General features: G+C 39.2%; 2 protein-coding genes across 7 annotated transcripts in view; one reads left to right on the forward strand and one right to left on the reverse strand.

The window, feature by feature from the left end:
- DHX57 (DEAH-box helicase 57) overlaps positions 1–12,476 on the reverse strand; it is a 66,333-nt gene extending 53,857 nt beyond the window's left edge. For 2 of the 5 annotated variants that reach the window (XM_018055146.1, XM_005686519.3), the window contains exons 1-3: positions 12,176–12,430; positions 11,359–11,414; positions 5,283–5,500 (exon numbers count right to left, since the gene is read on the reverse strand). In XM_018055146.1, the coding sequence (XP_017910635.1) occupies positions 5,283–5,494 (212 nt within the window). In that variant the 5' untranslated portion in view covers positions 5,495–5,500; positions 11,359–11,414; positions 12,176–12,430. The other 3 variants (XM_005686522.3, XM_005686520.3, XM_005686521.3) reach the window with 3 other exon arrangements.
- On the forward strand, positions 12,525–21,164 carry MORN2 (MORN repeat containing 2). Of its 2 annotated transcripts, XM_005686523.2 has the most exons (5): positions 12,525–12,672; positions 17,989–18,039; positions 18,471–18,577; positions 19,302–19,438; positions 20,942–21,164. In XM_005686523.2, the coding sequence occupies exons 4-5, from the start codon at positions 19,302–19,304 to the stop codon at positions 21,042–21,044; spliced, it is 240 nt and encodes a 79-aa protein (XP_005686580.1). In that variant the 5' UTR covers positions 12,525–12,672; positions 17,989–18,039; positions 18,471–18,577; the 3' UTR covers positions 21,045–21,164. The 2 variants fall into 2 exon arrangements, with proteins under 2 accessions (XP_005686580.1, XP_005686581.1); XM_005686524.3 differs by lacking the exon at positions 17,989–18,039 and having other exon boundaries at positions 12,543–12,672.

Genomic DNA, 21,933 nt, shown 5'->3' on the forward strand with positions numbered 1-21,933 from the left:
TACCAACTACACTACACCAAACAACTCTTGTCAAGGTCACCCATGCCACCCACATTGCCAAATCCAGTGGACAAGTCAGAACACCTTTTCCTTTTCTTTTGGCCGTGCTGCACAGCTGGTAGGATCTTAGCTTCCAACCAGGGATTAAACCTGGGGCCCCAGCAATGAAAGTGCCAAGTCCTAACCACCAAGGGAACTCCCAGAACACATTTTTCTTGATCTGCTAGAAGCACTTTTTTATACAAGTTGCATATCCCTTTTAAGTATCCAATCCAATCTGACTGGATAACCCCCTTTAAAACATCTTCATTCCTTGACTTCCAGAAATCAGCTTTTAGTTTTCCTCCTACTTCACTGGCAACTTCTCAATCTGCTTTGTCTGATTCTCCTAACCTCTTTCAACCCTAAATCCTAGAGTGCCCAAGGGCTCAAAATTCAGACCTCTTCTCTACAACCTATCTCATTTAGTCTCATAGCTTTAAATGGTATTTACTCATAAAGAACTCATACATTTACTTCTCTAGGTGAGATCTTGTTCTTGAACTCCAGACATATTATTAAATCGTCTAGGACACTGCCACCGGGAGAGTATCTTCTAACTGGTCTTCCTGCTTTCACTCATGTCCCCTTGTAGTCGATTCTCCACACAGTACACTGAGGCAGGGCTGCTGAGTATGGATGCACAGACTGTATACTATGCAAAGGGTCCTGAAGCAGAGGAGGAGGGGACAGCGAGAGCTAAAATCCAGTGTGTTCTCTGCTTGCCAAGACATGTATTCTGGAGCTATAACTGACCAGAGAAGGGGGCTTTTCTAATTCACATTCACCATTTTCTAATTCATATAAAAGGATATAATTAATGGCAGTAACTCTGGCCAGAGTGATTGATGACATATACTCGCACCTCAAACCCTTCAATGGCTTCCCATCTTACTCAAAGCAAAAGGCAAAGTCCTTATAATAGCTTTTCAGCCATGGTATACAATTTGGCTCAATCTACTTCAACATGCTGACAAACCTCAAGGCTGGTACTTGAAAGAAGCTTTTCAGGTAGATAAGGTGCATCTGCAGAGTATATTATGCAAAATGCTGCACTGGATGAATCACAAGCTGGAATCAAGATTGCTGGGAAAAATATCAACAACCTCACACATGCATATGATAACACTCTAATGCAGAAAGTGAGGAGGAACTAAAGAGTCTTTTGATGAGGGTGAAAGAGGAGAGTGAGAAAGCAAGCTTAAACCCAACATTCAAAAAACTAAGATCATGGCATCTGGTCCTATCACTTCATGGCAAATAGATGGGGATAAAGTGGAAATCGTGACATTTTATTTTCTTGAGCTGCAAAATCACTGCAGATGGTGACTACAGCCATGAAATTAAAAGAGCTTGCTCCTTGGAAGGAAAGCTATAACAAACCTAAACAGTGTATTAAAAAGCAAAGACATCACTCTGCTGACAAACATCTGTATAGTCAAAGCTATGATTTTTCCAGTAGTGAAGTACGGACATGAGAGTTGGACCATAAAGAAGTCTGAGCACCAAAGAATTGATGCTTTCAAACTATGGTGCTGGAGAAGACTCTTGAGAGTCCCTTGAACAGCAAGGAGACTACATCAGTCAATCCGAAAGGAAATTAACCCTGAATATTCACTGGAAGGACCAATGCTGAAGCTGAAGCTCCAATACTCTGGCTACCTGATGCAAACAGCGACTCACTGGAAAAGATCCTATGCTGGGCAAGACTGAAGGCAGGAGGAGAAGGGGATGACAGAGGATGAGATGGTTGGATGGCATCACTGACTCAATGGACATGAAGTGAAGTGAAGTGAAATCGTGCAGTCGTGTCCGACTCTTTGCAACCCCATGGACTGTAGCTTACCAGGCTCCTCCGTCCATAGGATTTTCCAGGCAAGAGTGCTGGAGTGGATTGCCATTTCCTTCGCTAGGGGATCTTCCCGACCCAGGAACTGAACCCGGGTCTCCCACATTGCAGGCAGACGCTTATCATCTGAGCCACCAGGGAAGCCATGAATTTGAGCAAATTCCTGGAGATAGTGAAGGACAGGGCAGTCTGGCATGCTGCAGTCCATGTGGCATACAAAACTGAACACGCTTAGCAACTGGACAACAAGGTCTATCTGAACATGAGATGACTGATATAAACAGAACAGATGTTTCTGCTTTCCTTGTCCCTCGCATGGTGGCAGCAGGGGTGATCTTTTGAGAAGGTGTCAGATATCTGTGAGAATATATATCTGCCCCATCGAGAATTTCTGTATAATTCAATTCCATTATCTAAAATAGTTTTGTACCAAACAGCCCCAGGCTGAAGACTGACACAGTAACTAGACTAGCTATTCTGCAACTATCTTAAGACAACTTTGTCAACAACTGTGCTTTAATTTTCAAAGCTTTTGTTAAAATCCCAATTCTTTTGATTACTCTAAAGAGTATACATTCCAAAGTATCCTTTTAAAAACTTGAATTTTGGGAATTCTCTGGCTATCCAGTGGTTAGAACTCTGCGTTTTTACTGCAGAGGGCCCAGGTTTGAGCTTTGGTAAAGGAACTAAGCCATACAGCAAGTCACACAACTTGCTAAAACCAACTAACAAATAGCCAAAAAACCAACTAAAAAACCAACTAAACAAATAACCACACACAAAGAAAAAAAATCCCTTGGTTTTATGTCCTTATTTTTCCTACAATACATCATTTTAGTGACTAAATTTGATCCTGCTGACAGAAAACAGATGAATCCCTAAGGATCAGGGAGGAGTTCACTGCAAAAGGGCATGGGCGAGTTTTGAAGAACTGCTGGTTACAGAGATGACTGCATTTGTCAAACTTTAGGGTGAGTTTTACTGAATGTAAATTACACTTCAAAAAACATGATTTTTAAAACTTACAAACAAAACAAAATCCTTATACTGGCCTATAAGATTCTATACAGCATAGCCTGCCGAATCTAACTGCCTAACACTTCTTACCCATCCATGCTAGCCACATGGCTTCCTTGTCATTCCCTAAATCTTCTTAAAACTCCTGCCTCAGGAACTGTTCACTTGCTGTTCTGCCTCAAACGTTCTTCCCTCAGATAGATTCATGGCTTACTCCTTCACTTCTTTCTTGTCCTGCCTCAAATGACACATCAAGAGAGAAGTCTTCTCTGATCACTCCACAGACAAGAGTAACCATTTAAAAACACAAGCAATCCAGTTTGGCATTTTCTATCCCTTCGTCCTTATTTTCCTCCATAGTACTTACCACTTGACATATTATTACACCTTTGTTTACAGTTTTTATATCTCAAACCTCCTGTGAACAGCAGGACAATATTTTACTCATTGTTGTAATCCTGGTCACTAAAACACTGTCTGGCTCATAGTAGGCACTAAGTCAATATATCCTGTGTAAATGAACATCTAAGACCCTAAGAACCTATAAAGTAAGTGTTTTCAGAAAGAATGGAGCTGCACCTAACTCAGCCGTCAGGTTCTTAGGTCAGCAGCTAATGTGAAATGTAGCTTTAAATTATTCTGGAAGATTTCTTAAAAAAGAATCAAGTTTGAGATTGATATATTATCTCTCAGTATGTCCAAAAATGACCATTCTTCATTTAGAATGGAAAAAAATGGAGATTCTCTGGTTGCATACCAAGTGAAGTATCTGGTTATGGTAGACACTATGTATAAGAAATATATATTTTAAAAATACACATTAATATCACCTACTCAGTGCATCAAGAAGCTTGAACTATATAAAGCACTTAGAGACTGAGACTGACAGGAATGGACACCTTCCTCTCTCATTATCCTGTTCATGATGGAGTTCAGATTCATTTAGTGGCAAGTTTAACTACTTAAATACCATTTGTTCTTCTTTTTTTTTTTTCCTGAATGCATACAATTGAATTCATTTAAATTAAAAGCATGTATGATCCAGTGAAACTTCAGCACTCACCTATATTTCTAACCAATATTTAGTTGGTAATTGTTCCCATAAGAGTGTGTGTATGCCTGTGTATATACACACAACTCTAAAGAAGTCTCTCTATCTCTAAAAATTTAAGTAAACAGCTTAAAGTGCAATTTGAAAAACAAGGAGAATTTTATATTTATACTGCATAACATACAGTAGAAAATCTTTATTTTCATTAAACATGTATTAGAATTATGCAGAATACATCATGTGAAATGCTGGGCTGGATAAATCATAATCTGAAATCAAGATTGCCAGGAGAAATAACAACCTCAGATAGGCAGATTATATCACTCATAATGGCAGAAAGTAAAGAGAAACTAAAGAGCCTTTGGATGAGGGTGAAAGAGGAGAATGAAAAAGCTGGCTTGAAACTCAACATTAAAAAAACTAAGATCATGGCATCTGGTCCCATCACTTCATGGCAAATAGAAGAGGAAATAGTGGAAGCAGTGATAGATTTTATTTTCTTGGGCTCCAAAATCACTGAGGACTGAAAGTAAAAGATGCTTGCTCCTTTGAAGGAAAGCTATGACAAAGTTAGAGAGTATATTAAAAAGCAGAGGCATCACTTTATTGACAAAGGTGGTCATGTACAGATGTGAGCTTTGGATCATAAAGAAGGCTGAGTGCCAAAGAATTGATGCTTTCAAAATGTGGTGCTGGACATGAATTTGAGCAAACCCTGGGAGATAGTGGAGGACAGAACAGCCTGGCGTGCTGCAGTCCCTGAGGCTGCCAAGAGTTGGACATGATTGAAGTGACTGAACAACAACAAAACAACGTTCACTAATTAAAAGTTGACTATGAGAGAAGCCTGGGCATGATATCTATCTCTGGCCATTACATTAAGCTTCAGTAAATATTTGGTTGATCAGTTGGAAAATGGATAATTCATCAACTAAACAGAAGGGATACAGCCAGATCTCATTTCGGGACCTTCAAACTACAATGCCTAAGAAATACTTAATATAATTTTCAATTACCCTACCATTTCCAATATTTACTTTTCTGTAATATTGATTACAATAACAATATTACACTCAATTTACAGTGTCATATGGAAGTTAAAGTTAAGTTCAGATTTCAATGCCCAGTCCTCTCCCAAAGGTGTTATTTACCATTATGCTTTTTAAAAAATTCACAAAGCGGGGGACTGCAAGGCTTTAAAATAATAGGAAGAGTAACTTAGCCAGAATTACTTGGCATTTTCCCCCTCTGTCTTAACCATCTTTTGTCCCATACATCAGGAATTGATACTGTTTTCATATTTGAACATTCAACGAGTATAATAACCTGGATGAATGCCTTGATTCACTGAAGATACAAAAGTCATCGCCATCATCCCAGATTCTACTTGATGCCTTTCTGTTGCCACCAATACCACCGCCACTGCTGCCACCCCCATGAGATTTACTAGCATGGCTCCTGCCTCCTCTTCCTCCTCTGGAAGACCCTTTTCCACCTCCTTTCCCTGGCTTGCCTTTCCTTCTTACTGAAGAACTCATTTTTACCTGCAAGAGAAAAAAGCAATACAGACATTATAAAACCAGGTAAATATAATAATCCTTTGTTTGTCAAAGTTAAGGATATAGCCTATTTTAAAGAAAAAAAAAAGGAAAATGCACTCAAAGGGCCAGTTTAGAAGCATGAACAAACTGCTTCACAAAAGATTTATAAGCACATCTCCCCAGACTAATATCTAATAAGTTTCTCTGACACAAGTTTCTTAACCAAGAGGTGCATCAGAAACACATGGAGAAGTTTTCAAATCACACAGGAGGGTGTGTAGGGTCCCCTGCTACATTCTGATTTGGTTAGGTCTGGCACAGGGTTTAAAAACCCTAGAAGAGATGTTTCATGTATTTAATATATGATTTGATAAATTAAATTTATATTTACACATATATTTTTAGAAACAGCTCTGGCTAAGAGATTGTGCCTGGAGGGGAGTAAAAGTGTAAAACTGTTGCATGCGATCAAAGTTAAGCTGCTATCAGCTTAAAGTAAAATGTTATAAGATGTCTTACATTAGCCTCAAGGTAAAAAACAAACAAACCAAAAAATTACACATTAAAAATCTATAGTAAGAAAGAAACTATAAATGAATTAAAAAAATTTTTTTAATCTATAGCAGATATACAAAAGATGAGGAGGGAAAAAAATCAAAGCATACCACTATAGAAAAATCATCAAATCATGAAGACAGGAAGAGAGAAAGAAACAAACAAAAGATCTTAAAAATGCTCAAGAAACAACAATATGGCAGTAATCAATAATTACTTATCAATAATTACTTTAAATGTAAATGGGCTAAATTCTCCCATCAAAATACATAAAATAGTTGAATGGATAAAAAAAATAAGACTCAACTACATGCAGCCTTTAAGAGAATTGCTTCAGCTGCGAAGACACACAGACTGAAAGTGAAGGGATGTAAAAGATAGTAAATGCACAAGGAAACGGCAGGGGTAGCTGTACTCAGACAAAATAGCCTGTAAGTCAAACACTGTAACAAGAGACAAAGAAGATCATTATACAGTGATAAAGAGAATTCATCAAGAGATGAATAGATAAAGAGAATTCATCAATTCATCAAGAGAATCTAACAATTATGAATATTTATACTCCCAATATCAGAGCATCTAAATATATAAAGCAAATATTAACATAACTGGGAGGAAGCAGCCAGCAATACAACAGTAATAGGAGACTTTAATATCACACTTTCAACAATGGTCTGATCATCCAGAAAGATAATCATCTAGTAAAAGAAAAATTCGACTTGAACTATAATAGACATACACAGAACATTCCATTCAAAGCCACATGAAATATTTTTCAGGATAGATCATATGTTAGGCCATAAAACAAGTCTTGACAAATTTAAGAAGACTGAGAACAAATCAAATATCTTTTCTGGTAACAATGGTATAAAACTAGAAATCAATAAAAGAAGGAAAACTGGAAAATTCATAAACGTATGGAAATTAACATGCTCCTGAACAACCAGTAGGTCAAAGACAAAACCAAAAGGAAATTTTAAAATATCCTCAAAAAACTGAAAATGAAAACACAACATACCAAAAATTATGGGATGCAGCAAAAGGAGTTCTCTAAGAGGGAAGTTTATCACAATAAACGTCTATGTTAAGAAAAAGAAATGATCTCAAATAAACAAACTAGATTTACATCTTAAGGAACCAGAAATAAAGAACAAACTAAGCTCTAACTAAGTCAACTAACTACACCCAAACTAAGTCCAAAGTTAGTAGTATGCATAATAGGAACACCGGAAGGACAGGAGAGAGAGAAAGAGAAGAACAGAAAAAACATTTAAAGAGATGATGATAGAAGACCTATCGAATTTATTGAAAGACAATAACCTACACATACAGGAAGTTCTAAGGACTTCAAACAGGATAAAGCCAGAGATCCATAAATAGACACAATACATAAAAATGCTAAAGTTAAAGACAAGAAGTCTTGCAAGCATTTAGAGAAAAACAACTTGTCACTTACAGATATAACCCTGGTAAGATCTGTTTTACAAAAAAACTATGATAGGAATTTGTTTAAGCTGAAGAAAGTGACCCTAGATGGTAATCTGAACTCACACACACACAAAAAGAAGCACCAGTAAAGGTAACTATGTAAATATAAAACAAAATCAACTCCCTCAAAACCTACCAAACAGTGTATATCCATATTTTCTTCTTTCTTCACATAACTGATTTAAAAAGCAACCATATAAAATAATATGTATATAACGTAATAGTGGGTTTATGATACGCAAAAATGTAACGTATATGCTATAATAGAACAAAGCAGGTTGGCGGGAGCACAGATGGATTGGGTTAATAAAATGACTACAGATGGTAAAGTAATAACTATAACAATGTATAGTTGGGGATGCAACCTAAGGTTTCATTGCCAGATGAATGGATAAAGAAAACATGGTATATATACACAACGGAATATTACTCAGTCATAAAAAAGAATGAAATAATGCCATTACCAACAATATGGATGGACCCAGAGACATTACTTTGCTGACTAAGGTCCATCTAGTCAAGGCTATGGTTTTTCCTGTGGTCATGTATGGATGTGAGAGTTGGACTGTGAAGAAGGCTGAGCACTGAAGAATTCATGCTTTTGAACTGTGGTGTTGGAGAAGACTCTTGAGAGTCCCTTGGACTGCAAGGAGATCCAACCAGTCCATTCTGAAGGAGATCAGCCCTGGGATTTCTTTGGAAGGAATGATGCTGAAGCTGAAGCTCCAGTACTTTGGCCACCTCATGCGAAGAGTTGACTCACTGGAAAAGACTCTGATGCTGGGAGGGATTGGGGGCAGGAGGAGAAGCTGATAACTGAGGATGAGATTGCTGGATGGCATCTCGGACTTGATGGACGTGAGTCTGAGTGAACTCCGGGAGTTGGTAATGGACAGGGAGGCCTGGCGTGCTGTGATTCATGGGGTCGCAAAGAGTTGGACACGACTGAGCGACTGAACTGAACTGAACTGACTGAGAGATTATCATACTAAATGAAGTAACTCAGACAAAGACAAATATCATATGATATTGCTTACATGTGGAATCTTTACTGCAAAAAGGAGAGGAAAGGCGTACAGCTATATGAAAGTAACATTTCTATATATTATCAAAATTGAGTTAGTATAAATGTAAAGTTGACTCTGGTATATTAAGAGGTATAAGACAAATCCTTGAGCAGTCACTAAAAAGTAAACCAAAAATTCAATAAATGTAGTGAAAAAAAAATCACTAAAGAAATTAAAATATTGCATTAGGAAAATTTATTGAATAATTTAATGCAAAAGAAAACAGCAAAGTAGGAACAGTGAAACAAAATAGACATGAGACATATTGACAACTAAAAGTAGAATGGAAAAAATAAATCCCACTATACCAATAACAATATTAAATGTGAATGGATTAAACAATCCAATCAAAAGATGAATTATTAGTGAAAAAAAACAAGATCCAAGTATATGCTGTCTATCACTTTAAATTCAAAGATACAAATAAATGAAAAGTAAAAGGATGGAAAAAGAGAAATCATGCAAATGAAAACCACAAGATAGCTGCAGCAACTATGTTAATATCAAACAAAATTGACTATAAAGCAAAAAAAATCTTGTTAGTGATAAAGAAGAACATTTCATAAAGATAAGAGAGTCAATCCATGAGGAAGATGTAACAATTATAAATATACTGTACCTAATAACAGAGCACCAAAACACATCAACCAACAACTGACAGAAATGAACAGAGAAATACACAACATATAACAGCAGGAAACTGCAATACCCACGTTCAGCCACGGTAAAAAGCACCTACACAGAAGATCAATAAGGAAGCAGAAGACTTGAAACAGTAAAAACCAACTTGACCTAAGAGACATCTATAGAACATTCTACCAACAAAAAATAGACATTTTTCGTATGTGGACAAGGAAAATTTTTCAGGATAGACAATATACTAGCCTATAAAACAAACCTTAATAAGTTTAAAAAGACAAAACTTTAAAAAGTATGTTCTGCAACCAAACTAAAACGAAATTTGAAATCAAAAGCAGGGAAATAACTGGGAAACTCATAAATATGTAGCAATTGGGCTAGGTCTCCTGATATTCCTTTCTTCAAATCCTTTATAATTATACGTATTTATTGTTTCTTTGATGTTTATCTCCCGCCACTCCCCCGCCCCCAGAACGCTCTCTGAAGGCAAGGAGTATATCCATGTTGATTACCGCTGTGCCTCTAATAGTGTATGGCATATAACAGGAATTCAACATGTATATGAGGAATAGCTGAGGGTTGAATAAATTACTGATATGAAAATGGAGAGCCATTCATTTATTTATTCATTCCACAAATATTTATTGAACACATTAAGTGCTAGATTCTAGGGATACAACAGCAAAGATAACAAAATTCTTGCTTCATGAAGCTCATCCTCTAGAAATTAAGATGACAATAAACAAATATACAATATTAATTAAGTGCTATGAAGAAAAAAACAGTCTTTTTTCAGACAAAGTGGTCAGGTAAGAGTGATCATCTTTCTGAGATCATATTTGAGCAGACATGTGAACATGCAGAAAATGAGTCATGAAATATTTGTAAAAAGAACATTCTAAGCAAAGCAATAGTAGGTGAAAAGGGTCCAAGTCCAGAATAACATCTTCAATGCAGTGGGCTGAACAGTGAGGAGTCTTGTGGGTCTGCAACGTAGTAAGCAAAGGAGATGGGGTCAGAGACCAGAGATGGCCGTATAAGCCCTAGGAAGAACTTTGAATTTTACTCTAAATATAATAGAAAGTCAATAGAGGACAAAGGCAAAAGCTTGGTATGACTGACTTCGGTTCTAACAATTACTCTAGCTGCTATGTGAAGAATAAAATGACTGTAGGGAGGTGAGGAGAACCAGGAGGACAGTTAGGCAACTACTGCAATTGTTCAGGCAGGAGATAAAAAACAAAACTAAACAGTGAGTTGGACTACAGAGGAAACAAGCAGAGTTGAAAAGTGGCCATAGAGTCTCAATGCATTTTAATCATAGATGAATTAGATGAAAGGTATAAGAAGTGTCTAGAATTGTTGTAAAATTTGAGGTCCTAGCTTAACTAGGTGAATAGGGGTTCTGTACTCAGCCATGTGAATGGGAATGTGAAGTGAAGTCGCTCAGTCGTGTCCGACTTTTTGCAACCCCATGGACGGTAGCCTACCAGGCTCCTCCATCCATGAAATGTTCCAGGCAAGAGTACTGGAGCGGGTTGCCTTTTCCTTCTCCAGGGGATCTTCCCAACCCAGGGATCGAACCTGGGTCTCCCACATTGCAGGCAAATGCTTTACCATCTGAGCCACCAGGGAATGGACATGAAATTATATAGGGAATGTCACAAGTTCAGAATGGATGTTACACTGGAGATGCCTTCTAGACATTCAAATGGAGATGTGTAGAACATAGTTGGAAATATAAGTCTGCATGGAGGGGAAAGATTATTTCAATTAATTCTGTAAAACTCCTACAAGGTAAATATTATTTTCTATATTTTATAGAGGAGGAAACTAGAGTACAGATAAATTACACAACTTGTCCAATGTCACTACTATAGAAGAAAAGCCTGGAGCTAGGGTCTGAAATAATCCATTTGACTCCAAAGCTGAAATTCTTTCCCCCATACTTACCTTTTACCCCCCAAACATGTACTTTGTATCTTCAATTCAAAATTTTAATGTTAAGCCAGCCCCGCTTTGATTTGTGCCTGGGCCTTAATTTATAACGGTGACTGAGTGCTGACACAGAGAGATAAATACCATCAAAAGAAAAAGTTTAACGTTACTTACAGCTCTCCTAAAAAGGAGAGGTCTGTCTGTCTCTGTAGGCCACGCCAGGGAAGCACCTGTGTCAGGAGCAGGCAGAAAGGAGTAAGGAGAAGGCCACCCCGCATTCTTTCTTGGTTTTTCCATGGGAAAGAAGAGGCCAGGCAGGGAAAACAGCTTAGGACTGGCTACTTTAAGTAATTCCCACAGACTCTAAGGTCTAGGGCTTGTCCCTAGTTGCCTGGTACTTGGCCCTGGACTGATTTAGGGCAAGTGAACTACAGGCTTGCTGGTTAGACAAAGGAGGTTGTTGGAGGTAAGGCGGGCAGGATTGGTTGGTTTGCATATGAAAGGCATGCTGTCAGATCAATCGTTAATCAGCTAGCCCCGGGAATGGCATTTTTTCCCTGGTCAGGCAGGCCCCATAAGACAACAAAACATCAGAAATCCATTTAGCCTGGGAAGATCTCAACTTTCTTTATTCACCGTGGACACGAGAACCTAAGTTTGGCTCCCAGGAACAGAATCACCAAGCTGGGCGCTGAAAACTTAGCACAAACCATTCCCTTCCCAGGCAAATCTCTGACTGACCCCATAGATCCAGCTCCTTGCAGATACCCAGACCTGGTACCTTTCTTCCAGCATACACTGTAGCCAATCCTCTCCCCAAACAGCCCACCAACTGGAGATGGAGCTAAGATACAGGAAACCAGCCCGAGGCCCTCCAAGTCAACCCTTTATCTCGCAGAATTCAGCTCCCCGGCCTCAGCTGTACAACCCTCAGCTGTCGACCCAGGCCAGGCCTGGTCGCAGGCCTAGGATCCTGCTGCTCCAGACTCACCGGCCCCTGCCAGACAGGCTGGATCCCACCGGGCCGGGAGGCTTCTCAGACCCTGCCCACTGCGGGAGAGGCTGACGGTAGAAAGGTCCGCACACTGACCACCAGGGAGACGCGCGGACCACGCACACGGACACACATTCCTCGTCCGCGGAAGGGGCGACCGTCCCGGGTTTGTAGCGCTGCTTCTCGGGCCACCTATTCGGACGCGGCGCCCAGCGGCCAAAGGCCCTGCCTCGGCGCTGCCATCCACCCGGACCTTACCTGGAGCGGCTCCGCAGCGGCCCAGCTACAGCGGTACAGCCCTGGCGCCTTCTGATTGGCTCAACCTCGGGCCCACCCCTCCCCCCACATTCGCTTCCGGGTGAGAGGTGCCTGGTCGCCCTAGCAACCATGGCGCACCCGGCGCTGAACGAGGGCTTCTTCCCTCCAGGCCACCGAGCTGGCGGCCCAGGGAGAATCACAGAGTCCAGAAAATCTCTCCCGCAGCCCTGTGTCAAGTGAGTGCCCCATCCTCTCAACATCTCTTAAATAGAACATGCAGTGAGCCGGCCCCTGGCAACTCCAGTAGGGATGAGACAGAGTTCCTGGTGGGATGGGGGTACAGAGAGAGCCCCAGGAGCGGGAATCTGGAGACCTGGGTTCTAGCTCTCATCCGGCCGTCGATTCGCTGTTGTGACTCATTAGGCCAGTGCCAGCGTACTGCCAGTCTGCACCTCTTAGGTTCCCTTCTTCGAGCTCTAACATTCCGAAGTTTCGGGTGTGGAACCATTTAAGGGCAGTTGACACACACACACTACAGTGAGGATAGACCAACACACACAGACACACTACAGTAGGGATAGACCAACACACACACACACACACACACTCACACTCACACTCTACAGTGAGGATAGACCAACACACACACACACACACACACACACTCACACTCTACAGTGAGGATAGACCAACACGCACACTCACACACACACACACTCACACTCACACTCTACAGTGAGGATAGACCAACACACACAGACACACTACAGTAGGGATAGACCAGAAGTGGTGTGGGGGCTCTAGGGATAGACCAACACGCACACTCACACACACACACACACTCACACTCACACTCTACAGTGAGGATAGACCAACACACACAGACACACTACAGTAGGGATAGACCAAGAGTGGTGTGGGGGCTCTAGGGATAGACCAACACACACACTCACACACACACACACTCACACTCACACTCTACAGTGAGGATAGACCAACACACACACGCACACACACACACACTACAGTAGGGATAGACCAACACACACACTCACACACACAGTCTCACACTGTACAGTAAGGATAGACCAACACACACACAGACACACACACACCACAGTAGGGATAGACCAAGAGTGGTGTGGGGGCTCTAGGGATAGACCAACACACACACTCACACACACACACACTCACACTCACACTCACACTGTACAGTGAGGATAGACCAACACACACAGACACACTACAGTAGGGATAGACCAGAAGTGGTGTGGGGGCTCTAGGGATAGACCAACACACACACTCACACACACACACACTCACACTCACACTCTACAGTGAGGATAGACCAACACACACACAGACACACACACACTACAGTAGGGATAGACCAAGAGTGGTGTGGGGGCTCTAGGGATAGACCAACACACACACACACACACACACTCACACTCACACTGTACAGTGAGGATAGACCAACACACACACACACACACACTCACACTCTACAGTGAGGATAGACCAACACACACACACACACTCACACACACTGCACAGTAAGGATAGACCAACACACACACACTCACACTCACACTCTACAGTGAGGATAGACCAACACACACACAGACACGCACACACTACAGCAGGGATAGAACAAGAGTGCTGTGGGAGGTCCTAGAAGAGTCTGGGGATGAGGGTAGATATGAAAGGTTTGTCAGGTGATATCTCTGTTTTCCTTTATGCCTCTTTCTGGGAAAAATGTTCAGACTTGTATTCCAGTTCACTAATTTACTTTCCAATGGTTTTCATTTTGCTCTTCAGCCCTTCTAAGGCGGTTTATTTCAACAGTTCAATTCAGTTTAGTTCAGTCACTCAGTCATGTCCGACTCTTTGTGACCCCATGGACTGCAGCACACCAGGCCTCCCTGTCCATCACCAACTCCTGGAGTTTACCCAAACTCATGTCCATTGAATTGGTGATGCCATCCAACCATCTCATCCTCTGTCATCCCCTTCTCATCCTGCCTTCAATATTTCCCAGCATCAGGGTCTTTTCAAATGAGTCAGCTCTTCACATCATGTGGCCAAAGTATTGGAGTTTCAGCTTCAACATCAGGCCTTCCAATGAACACTCAGGACTGATCTCCTTTAGGATGGACTGGTTGGATCTCCTCGCACTCCAAGGGACTCTCAAGAGTCTTCCCCAACACCACTCTTCAAAAGCATCAATTCTTTGGCGCTCAGCTTTCTTTATAGTCCAGCTCTGGCATCCATACATGACTACTGGAAAAACCATAGCCTTGACTAGATGGATCTTTATTAGCAAAGTAATGTCTCTGCTTTTGAATATGCTGTCTAGGTTAGTCATAACTTTCCTTCCAGTGAGAAAGCGTCGTTTAATATCATGGCTGCAGTCACCATCTGCAGTGATTTTGGAACCCAAAAATATAAAGTCTCTCACCGTTTCCACTGTTTCCCCATCTATTTCCCATGAAGTGATGGACCCTGATGCCATGATCTTTGTTTTCTGAATGTTGAGCTTTAAACCAACTTTTTCACTCTCCTCTTTCACTTTCATCAAGAGGCTCTTCAGTTCTTCACTTTCTGCCATAAGGATGGTATCATCTGCATAGCTGAGGTTTTTTATATTTCTCCCCGCAGTCTTGATTCCAGCTTGTATTTCATCCAGCCCAGTGTTTCTCATAATGTACTCTGCATATAAGTTAAATAAGCAGGGTAACAATATACAGCCTTGACATACTCCTTTTCCTATTTGGAACCAGTCTGTTGTTCCATGTCCAGTTCTAACTGTTACTCCTGACCTGCATACAGATTTCTTAAGAGGCAGGTCAGGTGGTCTGGTATGCCCATCTCCTGAAGAATTCTCCACAGTTTATTGTGAGCCACATGGTCAAAGGCTTTGGCATAGTCAATAAAGCAGAAATAGATGTTTTTCTGAAACTCTCTTGCTTTTTCCATGATCCAGCAGATGTTGGCAATTTGATCTCTGGTTCCTCTGCCTTTTCTAAAACCAGCTTGAAAATCTGAAGGTTCACGGTTCACATATTGCTGAAGCCTGGGTTAGAGAACTTTCAGCATTACTTTACTAGCGTGTGAGATGAGTGCAATTGTGCAGTAGTTTGAGCATTCTTTTGCATTGCCTTTCTTTGGGATTGGAATGAAAACTGACCTTTTCCGGTCCTGTGGCCGCTGCTGAGTTTCCCAGATTTGCTGGCATATTGAGTGCAGCACTTTCACAGCATCATCTTTTAGGATTTGAAATAGCTCAAGTGAAATTCCATCACCTCCACTGGCTTTGTTCATAGTGATGCTTTCTAAGGCCCACTTCACTTCGCTTTCCAGGATGTCTGGCTCTAGGTGAGTGATCACGCCATCGTGATTATCTGGGTCATAAAGATCATTTTTGTACGGTTCTTCTGTGTATTCTTGCCACCTCATCTTAATATCTTCTGCTTCTCTTTGGTCCATATCATTTCTGTTCTTTATTGAGCCCATCTTTGCATGAAATGTTCCCTTGGTATCTCTAATTTTCTTGAAGAGATCTCTAGTCTTCCCCATTCTATTGTTTTCCTCTATTTCTTTGCACTGATCACTGAAGAAGGCTTTCTTATGTCTCCTTGCTATTCTTTGGAACTCTGCATTCAAATGGGTATATCTTTCCTTTTCTCCTTTGCTTTTTGCTTCTCTTCTTTTCACAGTTAAATTATTCATTTCCTAAATTGTTAATTATTTTTCATAAATGTCTACTCCTGTCTCAAGGCTGCTGGACTCTCCCTTTTTGATGATGTTTAAGTCTTCTGCCTATTTTATTAACTCTGTTTCCTCAGAGGAGATGAGCTTCTAGCCTTTCATAACTGGCACTCAGGTTAGTATTTCAGTTGAAAAGATCAGTTCTCTTGTCCCACCCGTAGAGATTCTGATTTCAGTAGTGTGGAGTAGCAGAGAAGGCAATGGCACCCCACTCCAGTACTCTTGCCTGGAAAATCCCATGGACGGAGGAGCCTGGTAGGCTGCAGTCCATGGGGTCGCTAAGAGTCGGACACGACTGAGCGACTTCACTTTCACTTTTCACTTTCATGCATTGGAGAAGGAAATGGCAACCCATTCCAGTGTTCTTGCCTGGGATTCCAGGGATGGGGGAGCCTGGTGGGCTTCTGTCTACGGGGTCTCACAGAGTCGGACACGACTGAAGCAGTGCAGCAGCAGCAGCAGTGTGGAGTAGGGCCTAGGAACTTGTAAAGCATCCTAAATGGTTCTAATGCATGGGCCACACTTTGAGTAACATTCTAATAGGCTGTTGTTCTAGAAGTTATAGTTTACTTAGCATCTCCAATATATGTTTTCTTCAGTATTGGAAAAAATTAGTTTCTAAAGTTTTAATCCACTGAATGTCTCAGAGCTCTGAGGCATAGATTCCATTCCACCCCTGCCCCCTGTGGTTTTCTTTTTTCATTTTTCACCTGGTCTTCATTCTAATCTCATTCTGTTTGGACCCTACTCCTCCCCACACCTCTTCTCACTTACTATCTTTTTTTTTTCTATTTCTTTCTGCTGCCAATTCTGAGATTGCTCACTCTACCTTACCTCTGTGAAATAATCAATAGATCAAATACCCACGAGAAATAAAAACATATGCCCATACAAAAAGTTACACATGAATGTTTATAGTAGCACTATTCATAACAGCCAAAACTGGAAACAACTCAACTGACCATCAACTGATCAATGGATAAATAAACAAAATGTGTTCTTTTTGTACCATGGACTGTTCAGCAATAAAAAGTGATAAAATACTAATACATGGTACAACATTGATGAAACTTGAAGCTGAGTAAAAGATGCTACTTACAAAGGACCACATATTGTATGATTCCATTTCTATGAACTGTCTGGATTATACCAGTACATAGAGACAGATTTAGATTATTGTTTGCCAGGGTCTGGGGATGGGGTTGGGTAGGTTTTAGGGTAATAGAGAGCAACTGATAATATGTATAGGATTTCTTTTGAGGGTGATTAAAATATCCTAAAATTAGATTGTGGTGACAGTTATACAACTTGAGTATGCAAAAACAAATGAATTTTGTATACTTTTAAAGAGTAATTTTTGTGGTATGTGAATTATATATTAATAAAGCTGTTAAAATAAATAAATTAAAATAGATCATCTAGACAAAATTATTTCCCCAGAACCCTACACTCGACTATTGAAATGCCAAGTAAACATGAATATAAAGTGAGTATTTGGTTGGCTCTTAAAGCAAATCTGTTATAGGGCTTATAACATAAAAATGTTTAAACTTGAGACTTCCCTTGTGGTCCACTGATTAAGACTTCACCTTCCAATTCAGGGGGTGTGGGTTTGATCCCTGGTTGGGAAGCTAAGATCCCACATGCCTCGTAGCCAAAAAACCAAAACATAAAACAGAAACAATTTTGTAACAAATTCAATAAAGACTTTAAAAATTGTTCATATCAAAGAATAAAAAACTTTAAAAAATATGTGATTTTTCTTAAATCTTTTAAAACAGCTCCAGAAGTATTTAAGATAAACTTTATATTTCCAAATGGAGACACGTATGGTAAGCATACATTTCAATTACTTTTTTCTATATAGATTAAATAGCTTAAGAGTGCAAAACTGAGACTGTCACACTTGATAAAAGTACTATTGAGATATTGACTCCATAAATAAAATCACACAGAAATACTAATGGAGAGAAAAAAGATACTAATGGAGGAACAGAGTTTAAATCTTAAACTCTAAAGTTAAGTATAGACAGTGTGCCTTGGAAACCTATGGGAGGGCCATAGCAATATGTCAGTCTTCCAGGCCCTTGAGTCTCAATAATTTAAAGGTCCACGGAGCGCCTCATCTGTGGTCTCATTAGTTTTAGTTCTAGGAAAGCAGAGAGACCCACTGTGATGCAGTTCTGATTAAGCCTGAACATACTTTATTATTTAGCCAAACAGGGTACCCGTTTATAATCTTCAGTATTTCTCTCTTACTTAGATGGGGACTGTACAAGAACATCTTCTGGAGTCATTGAGAGAAATGGAATAGGTATTCATACCACTCCTAATGGGATTGTCTACACAGGAAGCTGGAAAGATGACAAGGTATTATTATTGTTTTGAATATTGACAGTGGATAAGTAACTCTGTTGGTTAAATGATTCCTGGCATTTCACCATTTCAAAAAACATGTATGAGTAGGCCATGCAATAAAAATAACAAACTATTGTATTTAATATATATGAATAATATAAGGAATAGTATGAAACTCATTCAGAGAGCTGTCATCATCTTTCTCATTTCCTATTCGTTGAACAAACTAAACTCATTACATAATTTTCTCACTTAATCCTTATAGCAGCCTAATGAGTTCAATATCATTAATATTGCTGCTTTACAATTGAGGGAAATTAGGCTCAGATTTCTTGCCTAGCTAGTAAGTGATGAAACAAAAATGTTCTTAGGTCTGCTTGAATACAAATTTCTGTTCTTAACAACTTCTTTGTGCCATTTCTGGGCTAACTAAACAGGTTGGCCTCTAAGATTTTCAATATATTCAAGGTATCTTGAGGAGCCCTGTTGTTATCATTATGGACCTGCAAGATGTTCGATTGCCCCAGATGAGAAACACTGACTTTGTCAGCTTCACAGAGACAGACATACAAAGGACAATGATAAAAATGTTGTCTTATTTTTGTGGAAATAAAGGGTGATACAATGTTAGATTAAATAATAACTAAGTGGATGACAGACATCTGTGTATACTTTTTAGAAATACGATAATGAAACTGAAGATAGTTACTGAGGTCATTTCCTTTGTTACAAACAGATGAATGGTTTCGGAAGACTTGAGCATTTTTCAGGAGCAATATATGAAGGACACTTTAAGGACAATATGTTTCATGGACTGGGAACTTATACATTCCCAACTGGGGCAAAGTACACTGGAAATTTCAATGAAAACAGGTGAGTTTAAAATTAAAAGTCACTGTAGTCTAAAAGATATTTTTCAGGCATATTTGCCTAAAAATTTAGTTAATGCTAAATTTCTTTTGTAATGTATTTAGTTTGGGGTTGTACAGAGTCGCACAGAGTCGGACACGACTGAAGCAACTTAGCAGCAGCAGCATACTTGTATTTTAGAAGAATTGTTGGATTATCATTTTGGGGAAAAATGTTATGAGAGAGGCTAAGGCCATCATGAGCCTCCAAAACATATCATGCCTAGTGATAATCTATTAGATTTTTCATTTATTTCCTCTTGACTCCTTTATTCCTGTGGAACTTTTTGCAGTCATATGAGAGATGGAAAGTTTGTTGCAATTATTGAGAAAATTTAGGCCAAAAATTATTTTCACTTGAAATGTCTTGATAAGCTTTTTTTAGTTTTAAATTTTATTTTAGATCTTCTTCCAGTTTGAGATGTCATTCATGTATAGCACTGTATAAATTCAAGGTATACAGTATAATGATTTGATTTATATATATCATGAAGTGATTACCACAATAAATTTAGTGTACATTCATCATCTCACATTGATATAAAGTAATAAAAAAATATTTTTTTCTTGTGATGAGAACTAAGGATTTACTCTCTTAACTTGATCAAACCCAGGTTTCCTGCATTGGAGGCAGATGCTTTAACCTCTGAGCCACCAGGGACGCCCTGTATATAACATACAAAAGTATTAATTATATTTATGTATGTAGGAATGTACATTACAGCCCTAATACTTTATTTATCTTGTACCTGGAAATTTGTACCTTTTGACCACCTTCATCCAAATCTCCACCCCCACCTTCGCACATCTTTATAAACTTAATCCTCACACCAAATACTATGTCATCCAGAGGTTTCCTGTTCATTTATAACTACCCTCTTATTATTTCCAGAATTAAAAATGCAACCTAATTGTTATGAAGAGGTTGATACATATTGAGGAGGGTAGAAAAGTGTTCACCTCTTCTGTTGCCAAGTCTGTGATGACAGCATATAAACTTTTCCCACTGATATTAATAAAGGGAGAAAACTCTAACCCATGGGATAAAGGTCTGTTTGGTTCTGCGAAGTGCATTTTCACCACTCCAAATAGTCCAGAAAACACCAGCATAGAGCACAGTATCCCAAACATAGTTGAAGATCAATAAACATTTGTTGAATAAATGAACTAATTAAGTCAGATAACCAATATAAACTTTTCATTTTGTGACCGTTCTGGTTTTGTCTAAACTAAGCATATGTAACCCTAAAATCTTAGACATATAAAATTGTATAATGACAATGTTTGTTTGGAATAGTAGTATTTTTTTTTGTAGGATATAAAAACAGGATGTCAGGTTTTAAATCAAAGTTTGAAAGCAGAATGATATAATTCTTCAGACATAGTATATAATATACTAGACAGTCTTATACCTGGACTGTAAATTTCTGGTCTTGTTAATGAACACATTTATTTTTTACTGTTGCAGGGTGGAAGGTGAAGGACAATATACTGATATCCAAGGACTAGAATGGTGTGGTAACTTTCATTTCACAGCTGCTCCAGGCCTGAAGCTAAAGCTCCATATGTAGATAGCCTTTAAAGTGGTAATTGCAGCTTTTACTTGTAAGGAAAACAACTAAATCTGTCATCTGAAATAACTTCATACACTATCTGTTTACTTTTGCCAATAAAACCATCACTTATTTACACCTTTTTGTACTTTCTTTTGATCATCTTATAATTAATTTTAAATAAATTATGTGGGGACTTCCCTGGTAGGCCAGTGGTTAAAACTCTGTGCTTCTACTGTAGGGGGCGCAGGTTTGATCCCTGGTCAGGGAACTAAACTAGCACATGACAAAAAAAAAAAAGAAATTATATGATTCAATTGAGAGTTTGTTTGTTCATTTTAATATAAACTATGCAGATCTTGACAAAGTCAGTTTCCAATCATGTACCTGAATTTTGTCATCTTTAAAAAGTATATCTATGTCTTAAAGGAAACTATCAAGGAAATGAAAAGACAGTTCACAGAATGGGAGAAAATACTTGCAAAATCATATATCTGATAAAGGTTTAGTTTTCAGAATATATACAAAATTCATATATAAATATACATAAATTAAAAGACAGCTCAGTTTAAATATGGGCAAAGGATTTGAATGTACATTTTTTCAAAGAAGATATACAAATGTCTGTGGATCACAATAAACTGTGGGAAATTCTGAAAGAGATGGGAATACCAGACCACCTGACCTGCCTCTTGAGAAATCTGTATGCAGGTCAGGAAGCAACAGTTAGAACTGGACATGGAACAACAGACTGGTTCCAAATAGGAAAAGGAATACGTCAAGGCTGTATATTGTCACCCTGGTTATTTAACTTATATGCAGAGTACATCATGAGAAACGCTGGACTGGAAGAAACACAAGCTGGAATCAAGATTGCCAGGAGAAATATCAGTAACCTCAGATATGC

This window comes from Capra hircus, chromosome 11 (genome assembly GCF_001704415.2).
Source record: "Capra hircus breed San Clemente chromosome 11, ASM170441v1, whole genome shotgun sequence".
In the NCBI taxonomy this organism is placed as follows: domain Eukaryota; kingdom Metazoa; phylum Chordata; class Mammalia; order Artiodactyla; family Bovidae; genus Capra; species Capra hircus.